We start from the raw sequence: 21673 nt of genomic DNA on the forward strand, positions 1-21673 counted from the left end.
TATGTTTATTAACAATTTAATCAACATTATTTTTGTGTTAATGAAATCAAATAACAACAAAATGTTCAACAGTTCAATAATCATGGCACCTTCCCAGCCCAGTTAATTTGCACAGAGATAATATCTGAGCCGCTTCGGGAAAACAAGATTTAATGCATAAGCATAAAATGTTGTCCTAGACTAGCCTGTGAAGTTTGCACAGGCTAATCAGGGAAAACAACTTTCCACTTTCATGGAATTTTTATTTTAAAGGAAGCCCCTTCATTGCAAAAATTCAGTTTAACCAGAAAGTGTCATCCCAGATAACTGCTTAGGCTAATATGAGAAAATACTTGAGATGCATGCATTAAGCCTGGTTTTCCCAGAGAATACTTGACAAGCATGCATTAAGCCTGGTTTTCCCAGAGCGAGGCTCACAGCCATGTTAACTCATCACAAGTTGTCCTCCCTTTGTAGATATACTCTCAGAGATCTTCAGCACAAAAGTTTGTTTAATAATCCGTATTTCACAGAACAGTAAGTAAAAGGTTGATTGTAAAACTACTGCATCTCAATCACAAATCTATACCAGATACCATAGTTTTACACTCAAAACCTAGAATTACCATATTAACATAAAATAACTAGTGCTTAGTAATATATTACACACTTACCAGCAATAACAACAATAACACATTACATTTTTTGCGAAACAAATTAACCCCAGATATTAACTTGATCGTTACCTTTTGAACAACAACAAAAAAATACCAAAGAGTGCCATGAAACATATTACAGGCTAAAATCAAAAGTGCTAAATAACATACAATAATAAAACAAAGGAAACATGAAAATACAAACACATCAAAATGACTATTACAAATAAAAACTGAAAAGACAAATGACTTGTTATGGAGGGACTAAGCTGTAACCCTTTACCACTCAGAAGCGCACTTTGACACATTTAAAGTCCTTTCTTGATATATTCAAGTTTGAGGCTTAATTTCCAACCCCATGATACTGATGGGCAAAAAACAGCATAAAACCTGACCAGCCTGCGAGTTACTCACAGGCTGTTCTGGTTTTATGCTGTTTGCACATAGCCATTTTCACTCTGCTTCTGAGTGGGAGAGGGTTAATTAACATAAAGCATATAGTATTCTACGACAATTTCTACACCTTCACAATCTACAACAGAGCCACAATCTGGGAAACCCGAGCTTCTTGCTTGTATGTAAAGTGCCATCCAATATTAGCCTGCGCAGTGTGCACATTTTTATGAGGGTTGACACTTTCCTCCTTCACTGGATTTCATTCAGAAGATTATGCACTTTAAACAAAAAATTGCATTACAAAAGCGCAGATAGTTGTCCCTGGTTAGTCTGCGGACTGCACAGGCTAATCTTGGATGACGCTTTACACACGTGCATTAAGCCCAGTTTTTCCAGAACGATGCTCATTGGTTGTCCAAGTCAAATAGATATGGAATGTTGGTATAGCACATGTCTATACAATTGTTGATGGAACTTTTCTGAAATGACATTCATACAAATTTGCGGCGTAAATCTAGCATTGTTAATTGAGATAATATTGAGAGCTTACAAAAATTCAAAATTTTTTTAATATCATAAATCTGCTCATCACTGAAGTTAAAGACGTACAGTACATTTAAGTCCCCATTAACACTTACCACTTTACACATATTTTGACATTTTTTTGATCCCTTAGATAGTTAAATTTTATTAATGACCTTTCTTACTAGATTCAAGTTTTAAAGGCTTCATTTCAAAATCTTAGATACTGGTGAGGTTCAAACAGCATAAAACCTGAGCAGACTGCAAGTTACTTGCAGGCTGTTATGGTTTTATGATGTTTGCACATAGCCATTTTCTTTTTGCATCTGAAAGGAAAAGGGTTAAGTCTTCACATGTATAGCTATATAAATTTCTATTGCAACCATAAGTTGGTAGACACAATTTAGTTTTCTATTCAGAACATATTGATCTCTTTATGCAAATAGGATATAAAATCATTGAACACATTGTTTGACTTGGTTTCAAGGCCACGTTTTCAACTTGCTAAAGTGATCACAGAGTTGTTAAATAAACAATTTATAAATGTTAGTTCAAATATTGGCATTTCATTAAAAAGTTTAATAATGTCTGATACTGAAAACATTTTGTAAATTTGAAATGTGCAGGAGAGATAATCCCATAAACTTAACTCTTACATTTTACATGAATTACTTCCCATGAAGTAACATTTCCAAAGGACCTCATACAATTAAAAATAAACAAGATGTACATCATTTTAACAGCAAATTACTAGCTAAATTCATTTTGGAACAAAAACACTCAATGTATTCTTTAAATGATCCAAAAATACACTGCACTGCAATGTAGTTAAATCTGGTACTAAATATAGTAACACATACAGTTTTTGGAAATCTTAATACCACACAATCCCAAAAAGGTTAGAAAACATCTCATAACCTGATGGAATAAAAACGAGTTATAAATACACACATTTTTGTAAATCTTGAAAATAATGTTGCCCTGTCAAATAGATTTAAGCTAATCAAACATTATTTAGACTCGTACATGGCTTGGCATGTCTTCAGACACCTTGCTTTCGGGAGGTTTTCAAAATGAAAAACCCCACAAACAATAGACTCGTTACTTGCATAACATGCTATAGTACTCAACAAGCTGATATGAATACATCATTGAAAGACTAGATGACCAACTAATACAAACACTTTGAAACTTCTGCTGAAAAAGCACAACAAATAACACTGACAAAGCAGAGTAGTAAGTGCTTCAATTCTGTTACCAGTATTAAAAACTTTTTATGAAAAAACAACACCAGCAGCTTCACAAATGCACATTTTTCAAATGTCAGCACTAAAACGTATCAGCAATATGGTGAATTCAGACTCTTGTGGAACTGGGGTTGATCTGAACACAGTTGAGCCTCCCTCTGGGAAAATGGGGCTTAATGCAAGTGCATAAAGTTTCAGCCCAGATTTGCCTGTTGCAGTCTGCACAGGCTAATCAGGGACAACGCTTTATGTATTTTTTTCGGTTAAAAAAGTCTCTAGGTTGTGAAATTCACTTTAGGCAGATAGTGTTGTGCAGACTGTACAGGCTAATCTGGGAGACACTTACCACAGGTGCATCAAGCCAGAGTTCCCAGAAAGTGGCTCCTATTCAGATAATCATGTCAGAATCTCATTGGGCCGTCTTCTAGTTCACCTCACGCAAAAGTTGCATCATACAACGCAAAAGTTGCATCATACAACGAGTATAAATATTAACAAGAGCACCGCATAACGGGTGCCAGGCTCGGCTGCGAAAGCTTGTCAGATTTTTTTTTTTTAGAGGTCACAGTGACCTTGACCTTTGACCTAGTGACCCAACAAGAGATGTGTTTGTCAGAAACACAATGCCCCCTACTGCGCAGCATTGAAAAAACATTTCGATTTATCATTTGGCAGGTATAGAAATCATCTCCCTTTAAAGGTTATTACTTCCCTTGAATTTTGTCCAATCCATCCGAGGGGGGGGGGCAGCCCCATGAGATCCACATGCATCCCAAATATATATAAGTGGCTTTGTTCAATATTGAATAATTTTCTCCCTTTTTAAAGCTTATTACTTCCCTAAAATCTGTATTTTTTTACCATAGACCGTAAAGGATGACCTCGACCTTTTACCACAATGTGTTTGTCAGAAACACATTGCCGCTTACTGCGCCGCTTTGATTTATTTAACAAAAATATATACCTAGGCAGGTCAGATAAATATGTCCATTTAAAGCTTATTACTTCCCTTGACATTGTTTTTTCTACCCTAGACCTTGAAGGATGATGTTCACCTTGAAATTTTACCACTCAAAATGTGCAGCTCCATGAGATACACATGCATGACAAATATCAAGGTGCTATCTTAAATATTTTAAAATAAAGTTATGGCCAATGTTAAGGTTTTAGCACGACGCCTACGTTGGACGTCGGACGACCAGCTGGCTATGACAATAGCTCGGGTTTTCTCCGAAAACAAACTTGCTAACAATATACCTACACATATATACATATAATTCTACACATATTACACACATATATTAAAGCCATGTTTTAATGATATGTTAAACTGCAATTTATTGATATACATAAGCAACATCACTGCATGACAATATTTCACCTAGATCAATAGTCAACTCCTCAATGTAGTCAAGTCACTGGGTATTAAACATATTCAATACTGAATAAACAACAAATCTTCATAAATTATAAAGGAATTTTGTATGTAAACAGATTTTACATGTTAAAACCTTCTGCAAAAGACTTTATTTGTCCCACTCACTTGAATTTAAAACCAGATTTTATTAGTAAACTGCTGTAGATAAACAATCTAGGCATTAATGAATGATAAAGCATCCATTAGATAGCACAATCTGTCAATCTGTTACTAACATATATTCATATGGGCAGCGCTCTGAAAGAACCAGGCTTAATGTACATGCACAATTATTGTCCCCCATAAGGCTGTGAAGTCTGCACAGGCTAATCCGACACGACACTTTCCTTATGACCTGGATTTTTGCTAAAAAGAGACTTTCTTAACAAAAAAAAATACCATAAACCCGGAAATTCTGTCCCCGATTAGACTGAGCTCATATTTATTCAGTTTGGCAATCCACGAGAAAATCAGGATAACAGTTTTAAAATCAGTAATACCTCCAGATTATCAATGAAATAATAAATGTCTTGAAATGAATGTGATCACAAAGATTGAGGACTTAAATACATCAGAAACAAAATTATGCTCATAGTACACGATAATGTTACAAGAGTGAACAGTTTTAGTGGTACCATATTGTTTTACACTAATCCCAGGTTAATTTATTATAAACATGGTCCTTAAATGTGTTAGAAGGACATGGAATGAGCAATAATTGAGAATTGCTTTGTCAGGAAAACAACAGGAATTTCTAAAATTATCTAAAATTATTTCTTGGTGAAAAAAAACACTTTTACTGATCTGCTAAGTGAATAAATATTTTGAATCTTGTTCAAACCACTCTGTAAATGCAATTGTTTTCAAAACACTTTGCAAATGTGCTTTTAACAAACTTAACCAAGTAGTGTGAACATAACTATTAAAATAATTTGCCAGCATAAACATTAAATATAAATAAGCCGCACTCTAGGACAACAAGGCTTAACGTATGTGCATAAAGAATTGTACCAGATAAGCCTGCGCAGTCAGCATAAGCTAATTATAAGCAAATCAGGACCAACACTTTCCACCTCGACTGGATTTTCCTTTAGAAGATACTTCATTTAAACAAAAACTTCCATAAAAAGCGGAAAGTCCATGATTAGCCTGTGAAGAGTGCACATTCTTAACTGGGATGACACTTAACCCACATGCATTAAGCTCTAGTTTCCAGAGCACAACCCGAATTCAGTAGCATTGTTTAGTATCACAATAACACAGTCTGTTATCCCCGCTGAAGATGAACTTTCATAAGCAAAGGTGAGCTAACTCTTGCCCTGCCAGGATTTCGGTAAGCCTTCAAAACGTTTGTATGTATAGTTAATGAACACCCAGTCCTTGTTGTTCGCTTCCTTTTCTTTATGAAAGTCTGCTGCCTTCTGATTGGTAGCTGAAATTAAAGACACAAATGATTACTCAAGTGTGCTTAACCCTTTACCCCTTAGATACATATTTTGACGCATTTGTCGTCCTAAAGAAAGTTAAATTTAGTTCAAGACCTTTTTTACTAGATTCAAGTTTTAAAGGCTTCATTTCCAACCCCTTAGTTACTGATGAGCAGCAAACAGCATAAAACCTGATCAGACTGTGAGTTACTCGCAGGCTGTTCTGGTTTTATACTGGTTGCAAAATCCATTTTTATTTTGCTTCTGAGTGGGAAAGGGTTTATATAAGACTGAGCCTATATTCACTTACCCATTTTTAGATTTAAGAATATAGATTATACAAAGAACCAAGGAAATACGTTAAGACTTTGAATATTCATGTATACATGTATATGTAGGCTTTAAATGTTGATTGCGTCATAAAACAAGAGATGTGTTAATCTGAAACACAATGTCCTGGCTATAAATAAAAAAAAATAATTGTATTATATCCCTTTAAAAAATATTACTTGCCTTAAGAAAATGATTTGTACCAGCCACATGATAAATATAAAATTAACTCCCTTTAAAGCTTGTTACTTCCCTTGGATTTTGTTTTCTGACCTTTGACCTTGAAGGATGACCTTGACCTTCCACCACTCAAAATGTGCAGCTCCATGAGATACACATGCATGCCAAATATCAAGTTGCTATCTTAAAAATTGCAAAAGTTATGACCAAAGTTAAAGTTTAGTGACAGACACACACACACACATACATTGACAGACAGACAGGCCCATAACAATATACCCCCGATCATACGATCTGGGGGCATACAATGTTATAAATGAAGATTGAATTATTTACATATTCACTATTTTGTTTCATAATGAACAGCACTAAAATATTTAAACAAAACAGTTTCAATATTGTTTTTTTATGAGCTGAGCTTTGTGAAAACTGGGCTTAATGCACATGCGCAAAGTGTCGTCCCAGATTAGCATGTGCAGTTTGTACAGGCTAATCAGGGATGCAACTTCCCATTTTTATAATTATAAAATATTTTAATTTAAGGAAGTCTCTTCTAGACGAAAAATTCAGTTCAGGTGGATTCATCTCTAATTAGCCTTTGCAGACTGCACAGGCTAATCTGGGACAACACTATGTAAATTCATCAAACCCAGTTTTCGCAGATTAAGTTTCATATGTCCACTGACATGACAGTACGAGCACTGCCACGAAACACTTACGCCACTTGAGGTCAACATCTGGAAATTCATCAAAGTTGGAAGTGTCATCGATGCTTTTAATCTCAACAGGAATGGCTGCGGGTCTGTCCCGGATGTGTTCCCAGTCACAGCCCCGGAAGAACACATGACTTTGGATCTGTTCCCGGGAGCCCAGCCGGCGGTCAGGATCACAACACAGGCTGAAAGAATCACAACACAGGCTGAAATCAGGATCACAACACAGGCTGAAAGAATCACAACACAGGCTGATAAATCACAACACTGGCTGATGGCATCACAACACAAGCTGAAATCAGGATCACAACACAGGCTGAAGTGGATTTGTTTTGCAAAATGGAAGTCTTTTTTAAAACTAAAATCTAGTGTGGGCAGAAAGTGTTGTCCTTTATAAGCATTTGCAGACTGCCCAGGCTTATCTGGTAAAACACTTTACACACATGCATTAGGCATTAAACCTGAAACACTTTACACACATGCATTAGGCATTAAACCTGAAACACTTTACACACATGCATTAGGCATTAAACCTGAAACACTTTACACACATGCATTAGGCATTAAACCTGAAACACTTTACACACATGCATTAGGCATTAAACCTTAAACACTTTACACACATGCATTTGGCATTAAACCTGAAACACTTTACACACATGCATTAGGCATTAAACCTGAAACACTTTACACACATGCATTAGGCATTAAACCTGAAACACTTTACACACATGCATTAGGCATTAAACCTGTAACACTTTACCCACATGCATTAGGCATTAAACCTGAAACACTTTACACACATGCATAAGGCATTAAACCTGAAATTGGCTGACACTTTACACACATGCATTAGGCATTTAACCTGAAAGTGGCTGATGTGGACAGCAGGATTGGGAAATAGTTTTCCACAGTCTTATACAATGGTGTCAATATGGAAAAACTCTTTATGATTCAAAAGTTCCTTTTCAGTAATACAGGTCTCTTAATGGAGCAATCAGGATGCTTTAAAGGAGGATATATTGTATAATCATTATTATTCCTAGGATATTAATTTTGATTTTGAATGAGATCTCTGGCTTTTATGGAGATACATAGCCGCCTTTGGCTCAAAGTTTTCTGTAGCCAAATTTACCTTTTTATGTCTTAATTCTTATTATTTAGGATAATTTATGGGTGAAAATGCAGAAACCCTTGTAGCCAAATGCAATTTTTTGTAGCTAAATTTCCTTATTTTAAGCCGTTGCCTAATTTGGTGAATGGCAGAGTAAGCCGTGAGATAAACATAAATAGACCTTGCTCTTGGAAAATGGGGCATATGGCTTGTGCGTAAAGTGTTGTCCGGAAAAGCCTGTGCAGTCTGGGCCCAGAGTATAGGCTGAAAGTGTTGTCGCTGATCAGCCTGTGTGGACTGCACAAGCTTATCTGGGAAGACACTTTACACACAAGCATTACGCCCATTGTCCCAGAGTGCGGCTCTGTCATTGCTGCATGCCTACTTTTGAATGAGATCTTTGGCTTCACAAGAGATGGGCATCTCGGGAGGAAAGACGAGGGTCTCTCTCCAGTTCATCACCTTGCGGTATGTCTCCTGAGGGTTCTCAGAGCAGAACGGCGGGTAACCTGATATACAGAAACACACAGTAATGAGTAACACAAACACAGAGAAATGATGTACAGGAACACAGAATAATGATATACAGCAACACAGAGAAAGGAGTTACACGAACAAAGACCAATCATAAACAGGTACACAGAGTAACGATGTACACAAACACAGAGTAATGATGTACAGGAACACAGAATAATGATATACAGGAACACAGAGTAATGATATACATGAACACAGACCAATCATAAACAGGAACACAGAGAACGATACACAAGAACACAGAGTAATGATGTACAGGAACACAGAGAATGAAACACAAAAACAGACAAATGATGTACAGGAAAACAGAGTAATTCTGTACAGGAACACAGAGTAAATTATGTACAGGAACACAGAGTAATAATATATAGGAACAAAGATAAATAATATACAGGAACAATAAGTAATCATGTACAGGAACACAGAGTAATGATGTACAGGAACGCAGATAAATGATAAGCCTGAACCCCGAGTAATGATAATCAGGAGCACAGAGTAAAGATATACAGAAACACAGATAAATGATATACAGGAACAAATAAGATTTTCTATTGAACTACAAACGTGTCAAAGTGCGTATCTGATTGGTGTAAGTTTAGAACATCACGTACCTATCAACATCTCGTACATGATGACCCCCAGTGACCACCAATCACAGGAACTGTTGTACCCCGTCTGCATAAACACCTCCGGGGCTATATAGTCTGGAGTCCCAACCGTTGAGTAGGCCTGCAATGTAGTAATATAACATCCTGCAGTGCAGATATATAAAATACAAGATTCGTTTGTGGAAAATGGGGCTTAATGTATAGCATTTAGTGTCGTCTCAGATTAGACTTTGCAGGCCGCACAGGTTTATCAGGGTCAAAACTGTCCACCTAAACTGGATTTTGTCTAAAAAGAGATTTCATATAAATGAAAAATACCATTAAAGAAGAACGCGTTGTTCCTGATTTGCCTGTGTGGACTGAACAGGTCAATCTGGTACAACACTTAATGCAAATGTAATAAGCCCAATTTTCCTTGAACAAGGCTCAAAAATAGATTTCTAATGCAAACCACATCTCAAACTTGGCAAATGATTATCATAAGATATAACCTTGACTAATAGAGAATAGGTGTATACACTTTAAAGCCATCAAAGTCAGGTTAAGTAGACCGGAAACATATGCAAGAGGGCTTGAAAGGCCCAAAGTTGCTCACCTGAGATAACAAGATATTATTGGGACAAATCTTCTGACCAAGTTTCCCGAAGATCGGAAAATTAATGTGTCTCTACAGTGTTTACAAGGTTTTACTATAGCCATATAAGGAAAAATGCCCCACCCCCTGGCAGCCATGTTTTTCAACCAAACGGCATCATTTTTGAACTCTTCCAAGACATTATCGGGATAAATCTTCTGACCAAGTTTCATGAAGATCGGACAGTAAATGTGGCCTCTAGAGTGTTAACAAGATTTTACTATAGCCATATAAGGAAAAATGCCCCGCCCCTTGGAAGCCATTTTTTTCAAGCAAACATAATTATTTTCACACTCATCCAAGATATCATTGAGACCAATCTTCTGACCAAATTTCATGAAGATCTGACAATAAATATGGCCTCTAGAGTGTTAACAAGGTTTTACTATAGCCATATATAGCCAGGGATCATATTTTTTTCGGTTTTGTCGGTCTTAGACCGATTGGGGTCATGAAAGACCGATTGAAAATCCCAAACAGTCGGTCCGATTCTGTGTGCTAAAATTCCCATGTCATGAAATCGATTACACAGTGCACATGTTAACATACCCTAATTAGACTAGTATTTCGATTATCTGTACCCTTCACTGCAGTTTCTAAACCGGTCATGACCAGTTTATTGCGTGTCAGCCGACTAGTATCAGAGTATGACCCCAAGCAGCGAAAATTCGCGCCGTTGTGTATTAGTCATGCGTGAATAACCCCGTGTCAATATCAATCAATAATTTCACTGGCTTATACCTAGCACACTAATTGGTCCGTAATGTGTACTCGTCCACGACACGGACTCATATACACTCCGTGTCCACGATAAAATCGTTGACAGTTACTTCGGAGATGAAAACTTCAATGTTATAATCCTCGTGGAAAGTGTGCATTTCATGCATGATACAGTAAACTTTCATATAAACAAAGAAGAAAATCGGATATTCTGCAATAATTCATATTATTGTGGGCGGACCTTATACACTGAAAACACGCGCTGCAACTAAACAAAACATGCCGATACATTTTCCACCAGCGTAATTATCCGGCAAAAAATAAATGAAAGTTGCGGATCTGATTGACAGAACAGCCGAAAGTTATTTTTATGGGCGGAACGTCACATAAAATAGTACTCAAGAAAAATAATATACATTGTATAAATCTTTAGTAGAAATCGTGTTAGAATCAAAATAATTCGTGTACTTTATTGTTTGTTGTTGAATAACTCACGACCGGAAGTTTAGATGCGTGGTTTCAAATCACTCGTGCTTCGCTCTCGTGATTTAATCCCTACGCATCTTAACTATCGGCCGTGGGTTATTTGACAACAAACTATAACGTACACGAATTATTTCTCAACTATTTGGTTTTGTTGTTGCCAGTATCCAACCTACGCACAGACATTTGTTAGGTTCAGTGCATGTATGTAAACTATTATCGAGTCTACAACGATTTAAAACATCGGTATAGACCTACACAGATAAATTATATCAACAACAATGAAAAAACTCAGATACAACAGCACACGAAACAACAATAAAAGAGAAAAAAAATCATAAAACCAATTGAGAAAACTCGTATGTTCCGTTTAAAAAAAATGCCAAAGGATATTAAACTTGTACATTTATTATACCACCTTCATGAATGGCAAAATCAATGGTATATATGTTAACGTAATTTGTCATGATTTTGGATATAAATTTTCGGACGCTTTTCCCCCATTTAAATCCAGACCGATTGATGTTGCGGGAAAATATGATCCCTGTATATAGCCATATAAGGAAAAATGCCCCGCCCCTGGTGGCCATGTTTTTAAAGCAACCAAAACCATTTTCGAACTCATTCAAGATATCATTGGGACAAATCTTCTGACCAAGTTTCATGATGATCGGAAAATAAATGTGACCTCTAGTGTGTTAACAAGGTTTTACCATAGCCATATAAGGAAAATAGCCCCGCTCCGTGGTGGCCATTTTTTTCCACCAACCGGCATCATTTTTTAACTCGTCCAAGATATTATCAGAATGAATCTTCTGACCGAGTTTTATGCAGATCAGACTATAAATGTGGCTTCTAGATTGTTAACAAGATTTTACTATAGCTTTATATAGCCATATAAGGAAAAATGCCCCGCCCCTTGGTCGCCATGTTTTTCAAGCAAACGTAACCATTTTCGATCTCATCCAAGCTATTATTAAGACAAATCTTCTGACCATATTTCATCAAGATTGGACAATAAATGTGGCCTCTAGAGTGTTAGAAAGGTTTAACTATAGCCATATAAGGAAAAATGCCCCGCCCCCTGGCGGCCATGTTTCTCAACCAACTGGCATCATTTTCTAACTCGTCCAAGACATTATTGGAATGAATCTTCTGACCAAGTTTCATGAAGATTGGACAATAAATGTGGCCTCTAGAGTGTTAACAAGATTTTACTATAGCCATATATAGCCATATAAGGAAAAATGCCCCGCCTAACCCTTACCCTTGGCAGCCAATTTTTTTCAAGCAAAGGTTACCATTTTTGAACTCATCCAAGATATCAGTGGGACAAATCTTCTGAGCAAGTTTCATGAAGATCGGAAAATAAATGTGGCCTCTAGAGTGTTAACAAGCTTTTACTATAGCCATATAAGGAAAATGCCCCGCCCCCTGGCGGCCATGTTTTTCAACCAACCAGCATCATTTCGAACTCGTCCAAGATATTATTGGGATCAATCTTCTGACCAAGTTTTATGAAGATCAGACAATAACTGTGGCCTCTAGAGTGTAACAAGATTTTACTTTAGCCATATATAGCCATTTGAGGAAAAATGACCCGCCCCTTGGCAGCCATGTTTTTCAAGCAAACGTAACCATTTTCGAACTCATCCAAGATATCATTAAAACCAATATTCTGACCAAATTTCATGAAGATTGGACAATAAATGTGGCCTCTAGAGAGTTAACAAGGAAAATGTTGACGCCGCACAATGCACAACGGACGACGGACAAAAAGGGATCACAAAAGCTCACCATGAGCACGTTGTACTCAGGTGAGCTAAAAACAGACACAGTTGGAGTCAGTCTTTATTAACACCAGAACACCAAACTGGTTCATAATGGTACCTGCTTAATTAACTTTAATAAATGCATTGTTAAAGGGAAACAGTAACCCAGTTTTGACATCACATGCACATTAATGTTGAAGATGCTCTCAATGGATGATTAAATGTCCAGTTCAGATTAACACCACCCTGTGAAATGTTAGGTTAAGAGCAGGTAGCCTTCAGCATGGCTTATTAGAACAGAAACAGTTCTTACCAATTGTCTTCTATTCTTCTTCCAACTTTCCATTCTTCGTTTGGAATCCATAGGATTCAAATCTATAAACAAGAGAAACCAAAATGAGACTTTCATGAATAATCAATAACAAAGAATCATTGTCAATTTATGTTTGTGGTTTCATGTGCGTATGCAATATAAGAGTGCTTCTCAGTGCCAGAGTGAAATTTTGCTAGATTTAGATAACAGTTTGTATTGCTCACTTCAATATTGTAATTGGTTAATGAAAGATTATCCACCACCCAAGTTCCACTCAATTATTTATTTGACAGTGATCCATGGGACAACAGAAGACAAATCAAATACAAAATATGAAGAGAATTTATTGCTTTTATTTAAGGATGTCAACAAATATCCGAATATTCGGTCCCACACCGAATATTCAAATACTATTTTCCGAATCGAATATTTGGAAAAAAATAGAGTAATTTCAAAGACTTTGTATTCGTGAAATTTGCTTCAAACATTGTTAAAAAAGGTTGTTCCTCGTATAATAGTGTTTATTCAAGTAGGCGTGATAATGCGTCTCATCTCGCTAATTGCCTACCTTTGGGAAACTATAATTGACCAAAGACAGTTACTTTGTGTTAAAGTTATGATAGGTGCAAATTGCTTTGGCAATTAAAACACCGACCTGCACTTGATCTAATGACTCGAATTACATTTAAAATGATCCAAAATTAAATGAGTAAAGAAAAGGCCGACTTGGTGTAAACAACAAATAAGAACTTATGCAAATGATTTTTGATTGACGTAAATCGCATACTTCAATTCAAAATGTTTTTGCTCTAATTAAATTGAGTAAATGCGTATTGTATGGTTACAATCACGTTGTCCAATCAAAAAAGCTTTTAGAAAATAATTTACTCAACCTTTAATGAGAATTTGCGTATCTTTTGGTCTTTAATTAATTATTCAATATTCAATCAGGTACTTTACTTAAAGAAATGCTTTTGGTGTTTGCCCTAATTTAATTGAAAATATTATCATTGCTACACGAACAAAGTAAATCTCTGTCAAATCAAAATGCCACCTACACCTTCCGCTGCTCGGAGGTATTTCACGAGATCATCCGATAAGAAGTCGGCAACGTGTTACTTGTGTGGAGCTAATCTAAAGTACATTGGCGGTACATCCAATCTTCTCAATAATGTGAATAACAAACACCCATCTTTTGCATCTTCGAATGATGCTGGGGACTCTTAGAAACAGTCGTCAATGCCATCGTTTGAGAGTACGCCCAAGAAAGTGTCTGCTTCCGAAAGCGAAGTAGTACGTTTAAGTTCAGCTTAACTTATTTCTAGAACTAACTGTTTTGTCATGCAATTGTTTTTTCATCATGTAAATATAATGTTTCTCGTTCTATTTTTGATGTACAATAGAAGTTAAAAAACGCTGTGGCAATATCCGTCACTTCCGGTGAACTTCCAGTAAAAACGAAAGTACAATTTATGGAGTAATTGATATCAGCTAATGGTACGGTAAACAAAGTTGATTTTGTTGATTTTTTTCCAACAGATGTTGACCAAATATCCAAATATTCCTTCGGATGGATGACCGATTATTCGAATACCAAAATCGGTATTCGTTGCCATCCCTACTTTTATTATATCAGTGTATTACACATTAGGTGGCTTTGGGAAAACATGGCTTAATGCATGTGCTTAAAGTGTCGTCCCAGATTAGTCTGAGCTTTCCGCTTATATGGTATTTTTCATTTAAAGAAAGTTTCTTCTTTGTGAAAATCCAGTTTCAGCAGAAAGTGTTGTCCCTGACCTTAAGGAACTGCACCTTTTCCCAAACCGAGGGTCATATTTGTTAAATAAAATCCGGGTTGTTTCTTTAAAATAATGGTTATTATTATTATTTAATTATACCATTAATATAACTAAAACATGTTTTTGGTAGATGTTTTCATTATTTGTAAACTAGTTTAACTAATTGACACAGAATACAAAATAAAGACTTATCATACAAATTAAATAAAATATGCAACGCAAGATGAATGGCAAATACAGACCATGGAAGACAATGAAGCTCTGGGAAAACAAGTCAGTGTTTTTTTCCATCATTGTGGGAATGGGGCTGGGTCCCTTCGGATTGGAAAAAATTGCGGCGTTTTGACTAAAATTTGGAAATTAGTGTTGTTGTTTTGCTAAAAAATGCTTAACAATTAAGAATACAAGTGTTTTCAGTATTATATTCTCTAATTTACTAAGGCTGAACTTATAAGAATGGCAGTTGAACAAAATATTGAGATTTTATTTTGGAAATTCCCATTGGGACTTTTTAGCTCCCATTTGAGAAATGTATATACTTTTTTAGGCTAGATTGCACTTTACCGTTACGCAGTTGTTTACCACTATCAACAAAGCGGGGGTTTGGGGGCGGTAGCCCCCGATACTAAGGAAATATATAGGATAAAAAGGATTATTAGGTGTTGCGTTCTAGGTGTTAGGTGTTGCGGGTTAGGGTACATTATTCCGTTCTTTTTTACGTACCGGTAAAGTGCAAAAGCCCCATGTTTCCATCGGGAATGTGGCCGAATCCCGGACCTGATTTTGAATGAATAAAAACACTGCAGGGCTTATTGTATGTGCCTAAGAGAGTCCACACAGGCTTATCAGGGACGACACTTTCCTCTGTTATGATGTTTTTCATTTAAATGAAGTCTCCCACAAGCAAAAATCCAGTTTGGGTGGAAAGTATCTTTCCTGATTAGCCTGCGCAGACTGCAGATTGCACAGGCTAATATTAGACAACACTTAAGGCACATGCATAAAGTAAGGTTTTCAACCAGAGGGCTACTCATACAGAAGTGACAGTTAATGTTTGTGCTGGGAACTCACTAAAATGGGATGTTTTGGCTGCAAACTCACTAAAATTGCCAGTCTTTCCATGTGAGAGATCTTTGTAGAATTCTGTCCTGTGTGATTTCTTGAGACCCGTACAGAGACCAAAGTCGGACAGCTTTATGTGGCCCTGCAATGGTAAAAACACAATTGGTAAAATATTAGTTCACATAAGAAAATCCAGTTATCAGGTTGACTAATTGTTAAGATAACATGCTTTTAAATAAATATTGCAAGGGGATAACTTGCCAAAAAATCAACAACATTTCCATACAAACAATAGAACCTGTAATACAAAACTAGCAGATCTAAATTGAACAGCAGACCCAAGCCTGTAACCAACAAATTCTTACAGTTAAGTCTAAGAATAAAGAATATTTTTTAAATTGCAATATTGAAGAATTGCTTAAATTTTTAGTAAAACTTGGCACACATCATTTACATTACACCCGCTTGGTATCATGTCTGTTACAACCGTTTCATGTAATGCACGTAACACCTGCCTTGGATCATGCACATTAACCCTTTCGCAAAGTGAAAATGGATCTATGGAAGCAGCATTAAACCAGAACAGTGTCGTCTCAGATAAGCCTATGCAGTCTGCACAGTCTAAAGAGGGACGACACTTTCCGCCCTAACACTGTGCCCTGCATAAAGCCGGTTACCCGTGAGTCGAGGAGGAGATTGTCTGGCTTGATGTCCCTGTGTATGAAGCCCAGGTTGTGTATGGAGTCGATGGCCAGGATGGACTCGGCCATGTAGAACTGGGCCTGCTCTTCTGTCAGGGTATCCTTCTTCATCAGCAAGGTCATCATGTCGCCTGGAGAAATATTAAAGCACTTGCGTAAAGTGTCATGGGAGATTAGCCTGTGCAGTCCACACAGGCTAAGCAGGGAAGACACTTTCCATTTAATTTAACCCCTCACATGCATTATGCCATGTCTCCAGAGAGCAGTTCAAATGTTACATGCCCACATATCTGAAAGTGAAAATCTGGGCAGGCTATGATTAACCCTTTACCACTTAGATATATATTTGGACCCATTTGTAGGCCTTTTTGAAAGTTAAACTTAATTAAAAACCTTTCTTACTAGATTAAAATTTTAAAGGCTACATTTGCAACCCTTAGATACTGATGAGCAGCAAACATCATAAAACCTGAACAGACTGTGAGCTAATTGCAGACTGTTCTGGTTTTATGCTGTTTGCACATAGCAATTTTCACTTTGCTTAAAGTGGGAAAGTATTAAAATTTGTAAGTGCAAGGGTTGAAGAGATGCGTTAATTTCTATCACTGTCATTTTTACTGATCCAAATTTATTTATTTAAAGTGGCAAATTCGGTAAATGAGTGTACAAGGCTAGTTTTGGATAAGTTTATTAAGCAAGGTTTAGAAAACCGGAACCAAAAGTCTTCTCATTCATTTCATTATGTCAGTGATGCAAATGAAAATGCCTAACAATTGCTAATTAGGCTCATTACATTTTAATAAAAACCTTTTCATGACACTCAAGACAACGTAAAAAATGATCCATGTTTGCATGTAGTTTGTTTCTTACTTTTTTCTATCTCTACCATACAAATAAGCCTCGTTCTGTGCAAACATGGAATAATGCATGTGAGTAAAACGTCTTACTGCACAGGCTAATCTGGGAAAACACTTTATGCACATGCATTAAGCCCAAATGTTGCAAAAAGCGGCTCATACGAATACTGTTCTACACAATGCGAGCTAGCCTACCCCCTGGCAGGAACTCCATGATCAGGTAAAGATTGATTTTGTCCTGGAATGAGTAGTACATCTTCACGACCCATTCATGGTCCGCCTCCACTAGGATGTCCCTCTCTGCGCGCACATGGGCCACCTGTAAGGTGACAGGCAACGGTAGTGAAGAATCAAATTATATGCACAGGCTAATCAGGGACGACACTTTCCGCTTAAACTTGATTTTCGGTAAGGAGGGACTTCCTTGAAACTAAAAATACCATTAAAGCGGAAAGTGTCGTCCCTGATTAGTCTGTACGTACATGAATTAAGCCCAGTTTTCTCACATGGTTCAAACAGAAATCGCAAACCTAATTTCAAGCACTTTTCAAGGACTTTTTAAGGCCAAATTTTCATTTTCAAGGCCAAGAACAGTACGTTAGTTTCCTTTTAAAAAAATGCATTTTCAAACCAGATTAACACAGTAAATGTCATTTAATTGCTCAACCTCATTAAACTTATTGCATATTAACTCATACATGTTATTTAATTACATACAAATACATGTTTTAATATCCATCCTTAACTCAATGAGTCTCACATATGTATTTACTTTTTAAAGTTATTACAAACAAATAAATTGATTCTCAATTTCATGTTTTCTGTGTGGGTTTCCCCTTTCTTGTGGGTTTTCAAAGCGCTTTCCCCAATCCCCCGACATCAATGGTCTTCATACATTCTCGACAATGTGCTTTTCAAATGTCATTTGTTTTCTGTACCCAGGAATATTCAGTTAACCACCCTGGTTTGAAACGACACTTCCCCATCGCTGCGTTTTCACTCGCGAAAATTGATCACAACGAAGAACCTCTGACGTAGTACACATAATCTGTGACGTGTACACATAACATTTCGTACTCAATAGTGTAGGAAGCTTATATTTCGTACTCAACTTTTTGCGCGAAGGAATTTATGATAAATTTTCATAATATTTCCCTTAAGAACGATTTAAGTTAATAATTAAAGCGATGATAAACGTAATTTTGAGCAGAAGTAAACATTTTCAAGGCTTTTTTACATGAAATAAGCACTTTTCAAGCACTTTTTCAAGGCCAACCTTTGTTCAAGGGCTTTTCAAGCCTAGGACTCATTTTCAAGCACTTTTCAAGCCCTGTGCGAACCCTGTCTCAGAACAAGACACAGTGGGATGTTTGTTAATCACACAAACTAAATAGTTTTGCTTTTACAAGTCATGTATAGTTTTTGTAACCCCACTATGACTATGCTTGGCTTAAATACATTAGGACAAGAGAAAGAATATAATACCAGATTGACTTAAAGTAGAGCAAAAACCTCTATTTACAAAATCTCATTTATTCAGTACCTGTTCTTTTTCTAGCATATCTGCCTTTCGTAATATTTTCATGGCGTATATATGACCAGTGTCCCGTTTCTGTACAAGACGAACCTGAAAATATAATTCACAACCATTTAAACAAGCCACCCATGCACAGCGGTCAAGACCTGCACATGCAATCCACTGCAACTAATGAAGAAGATGTGAAACTACTTTGACCCATCCCCCATAAAAGCAAAGTGAAAATGGCGTTTGCAACCAGCATAAAACCAGAACAGCCTGCGAGTTACTCGCAATCTGTTCTGGTTTTATGCTGTTGGCCACCCATCAGTAACTAAGGGAATGAAGATTTTAAAACTTTAGTAAGAAAGGTATTTAATTAATAAATAAATAATGTAATTTTCTAAAGGACTACAAAAGCGTCAAACCACCTATCTAAGTGGTAAATGGTTAGAGCAGGATTTGCAGATTTTATACATATATCATTTGTAACAACATGTAAAAAGTATTCTGGAAGCATCAAATTACAATATTTCACCCCATCCAATTTTTAATAACGGCAATTTTTTTCTAATCGGGAAAAGTACCTGTACCGTACCAATTGGGAACAATTAGCTTTTAAAATCCTGAAATTGGGAAAATTGAATTTTTTACATTTTTCAGATTGGGAATTGTTTGTTTTTTAATTCATGGTATAAATTGAAAAAGCCAATATTGATAACATCTAAATTGCCCCTTGACCAAACTTCTAAGCCGACTAGTATCAGATTATGGCCCCAAGGCAGCGAAGATTCGCGCAGTTGTGAATTAGTCATGCATGAATAACCCCGTGTCAGTATCAATCGATAATGCCAGAGGCTATGTTATACCAAGCGCACTAATCGGTCGGTAATGTGTAATACTCCACGATAAAAACGTGGACTGTTACTGAGACTTTTGATGAAAAATTCGATGTTATCCTTGTGGCAATTGTGCATTTCATGCATAATTCAGTTATATCAAAACATATATATTTTTACTAGGAATGGCAAACCTAAGCAAATCCGTAACCGGTTAACCTGTTTCGATATTCGAGCAGTTAACCAACCGTCGTATTGACACATACATGAAAAAAAAACGTATATGTTTATAAACAATTACATGTATATGCAAATATACTCTGTCTTGTTGATTGTCTTGTAACCTAATTACTAAAACCATGTTATCAATTAAATACTGTTACAAATTGTGTTGATCCTTTAAATTGGGAATATACATTTGGAATCCAATACTTAGTCATTTCTGAAAGTCATTTCCGACATTGTTTACATGCTTGTCGGTGAACTGTGATGTTTCTCTGTTGTAATATTACCTTCATGTCATTTACACATAATTATTGTTCTACACCTTGACCAATGAAAGCTAGTGCAGAATTCAAATTATGTTGTGTTTTATTTACACTCATTATCCTTTAAAAATTACGTGCTTGCTGATTAATAACAATTGTGTATTAGCATAAATATATTTTGCCATGGGCATTGTGGTTTCCTAACCTCTGTTGTTAAGGCCTGTTTATACTCAATGTCTTTATTAGGGTGTTTAAGTTTGCAATAGTTGTTAAAACAACAGTGATCGGGTGTAATCACAGTGTCCAGCTTAATTGATTTTATCAAGCAATGGTAGTCAACACAATGGCACAATAAAACCTGTTCATTAATCCGCTGCACCCCGATAGTTAACAACTCTAATCGCTTTTGATCCGCATGGGGCATCACGGGATGGTAATTGCCAATAATTTGCGATAAGGTAAGCGGATTAGCCAATACAGTTAAATGAATTAAAACAAAACTAACGATTTGAGCATTTATTGTTTTCAACCAAAAATTGTGTTTTCTGAAGAGTAACCGAATATTAATATTGTAACCGGTTAACCTCCTTAAGAAACTGATAACCGGTTAAACGAATAACCGTTGCCATCCTTCATTTTTACGCATAATTACATTTAAAAACACAAACAAATTAATTATTTATCGGTATCGTCTTTACCATAATTAATTATTGAAATAATTACTGAGACATATACTAATTAATCAAAATGCCAATCGCGTATAAGGCGGACGTATTATACAATTTTACGTTTCTATGCGCACCTGTCGCTTACATCATTTGATATTTTAACAACATGGTAGACTATACAGAATTAAACTGTGACGCGGCAAAAATGGCAAATAACGTCGTACACGATGGAATTAACGATGGAGATTATACATTTAGAAAGAAATAATGAAATGTCTGTGATAATCAACGATGCATAAAAATGTTTTAGATAGCAACAACATATTTGTGGGATAAGACAAACATGATTTCATTTATATGTTAGTGGATCTGTGTTTAATCAGATTCATATGGATATATTGCTTTATTATGTTTGTTGTGCTTTACATTTTATTGAAACTGCATGGAACTTAAATGTCAGACATTGCAAGGTAAATAAATTAATATTAATTAAAGTAAGTTAAATATCAATTACCTTTAAGTGTGCTTCTTTATATTTTTATGTTTTACCAACAACTGCCTCTTATGGGATTAATATTTTTTCCTTAATTCAGGTATTAACAGAACGTTTTTGCCCCTTTTCGCCTAAACTGCACGCTAAAATGCCCTTTTTGAAAGTTATGCGCCATCCCCCTTTGCCCTCCTGGGAAAAACAC

At 36.2% G+C, this 21673-nt stretch overlaps 1 protein-coding gene across 3 annotated transcripts in view; it reads right to left on the minus strand.

The window, feature by feature from the left end:
* LOC127850506 (serine/threonine-protein kinase 38-like) overlaps positions 1-21673 on the minus strand; it is an 83782-nt gene continuing 62109 nt past the window's right edge. For 2 of the 3 annotated variants that reach the window (XM_052383596.1, XM_052383603.1), the window contains exons 5-13: positions 19011-19094; positions 17663-17786; positions 16587-16741; positions 15919-16051; positions 13049-13110; positions 9130-9247; positions 8367-8490; positions 6874-7052; positions 1-5649 (exon numbers count right to left, since the gene is read on the minus strand). In XM_052383596.1, the coding sequence (XP_052239556.1) occupies positions 5525-5649; positions 6874-7052; positions 8367-8490; positions 9130-9247; positions 13049-13110; positions 15919-16051; positions 16587-16741; positions 17663-17786; positions 19011-19094 (1104 nt within the window). In that variant the 3' untranslated portion in view covers positions 1-5524. The remainder of the gene's footprint in view (positions 5650-6873; positions 7053-8366; positions 8491-9129; positions 9248-13048; positions 13111-15918; positions 16052-16586; positions 16742-17662; positions 17787-19010; positions 19095-21673) is intronic. The other variant, XM_052383613.1, reaches the window with a different exon arrangement.

Source organism: Dreissena polymorpha, chromosome 1, assembly GCF_020536995.1.
Source record: "Dreissena polymorpha isolate Duluth1 chromosome 1, UMN_Dpol_1.0, whole genome shotgun sequence".
NCBI classification, from domain to species: Eukaryota; Metazoa; Mollusca; class Bivalvia; order Myida; family Dreissenidae; genus Dreissena; species Dreissena polymorpha.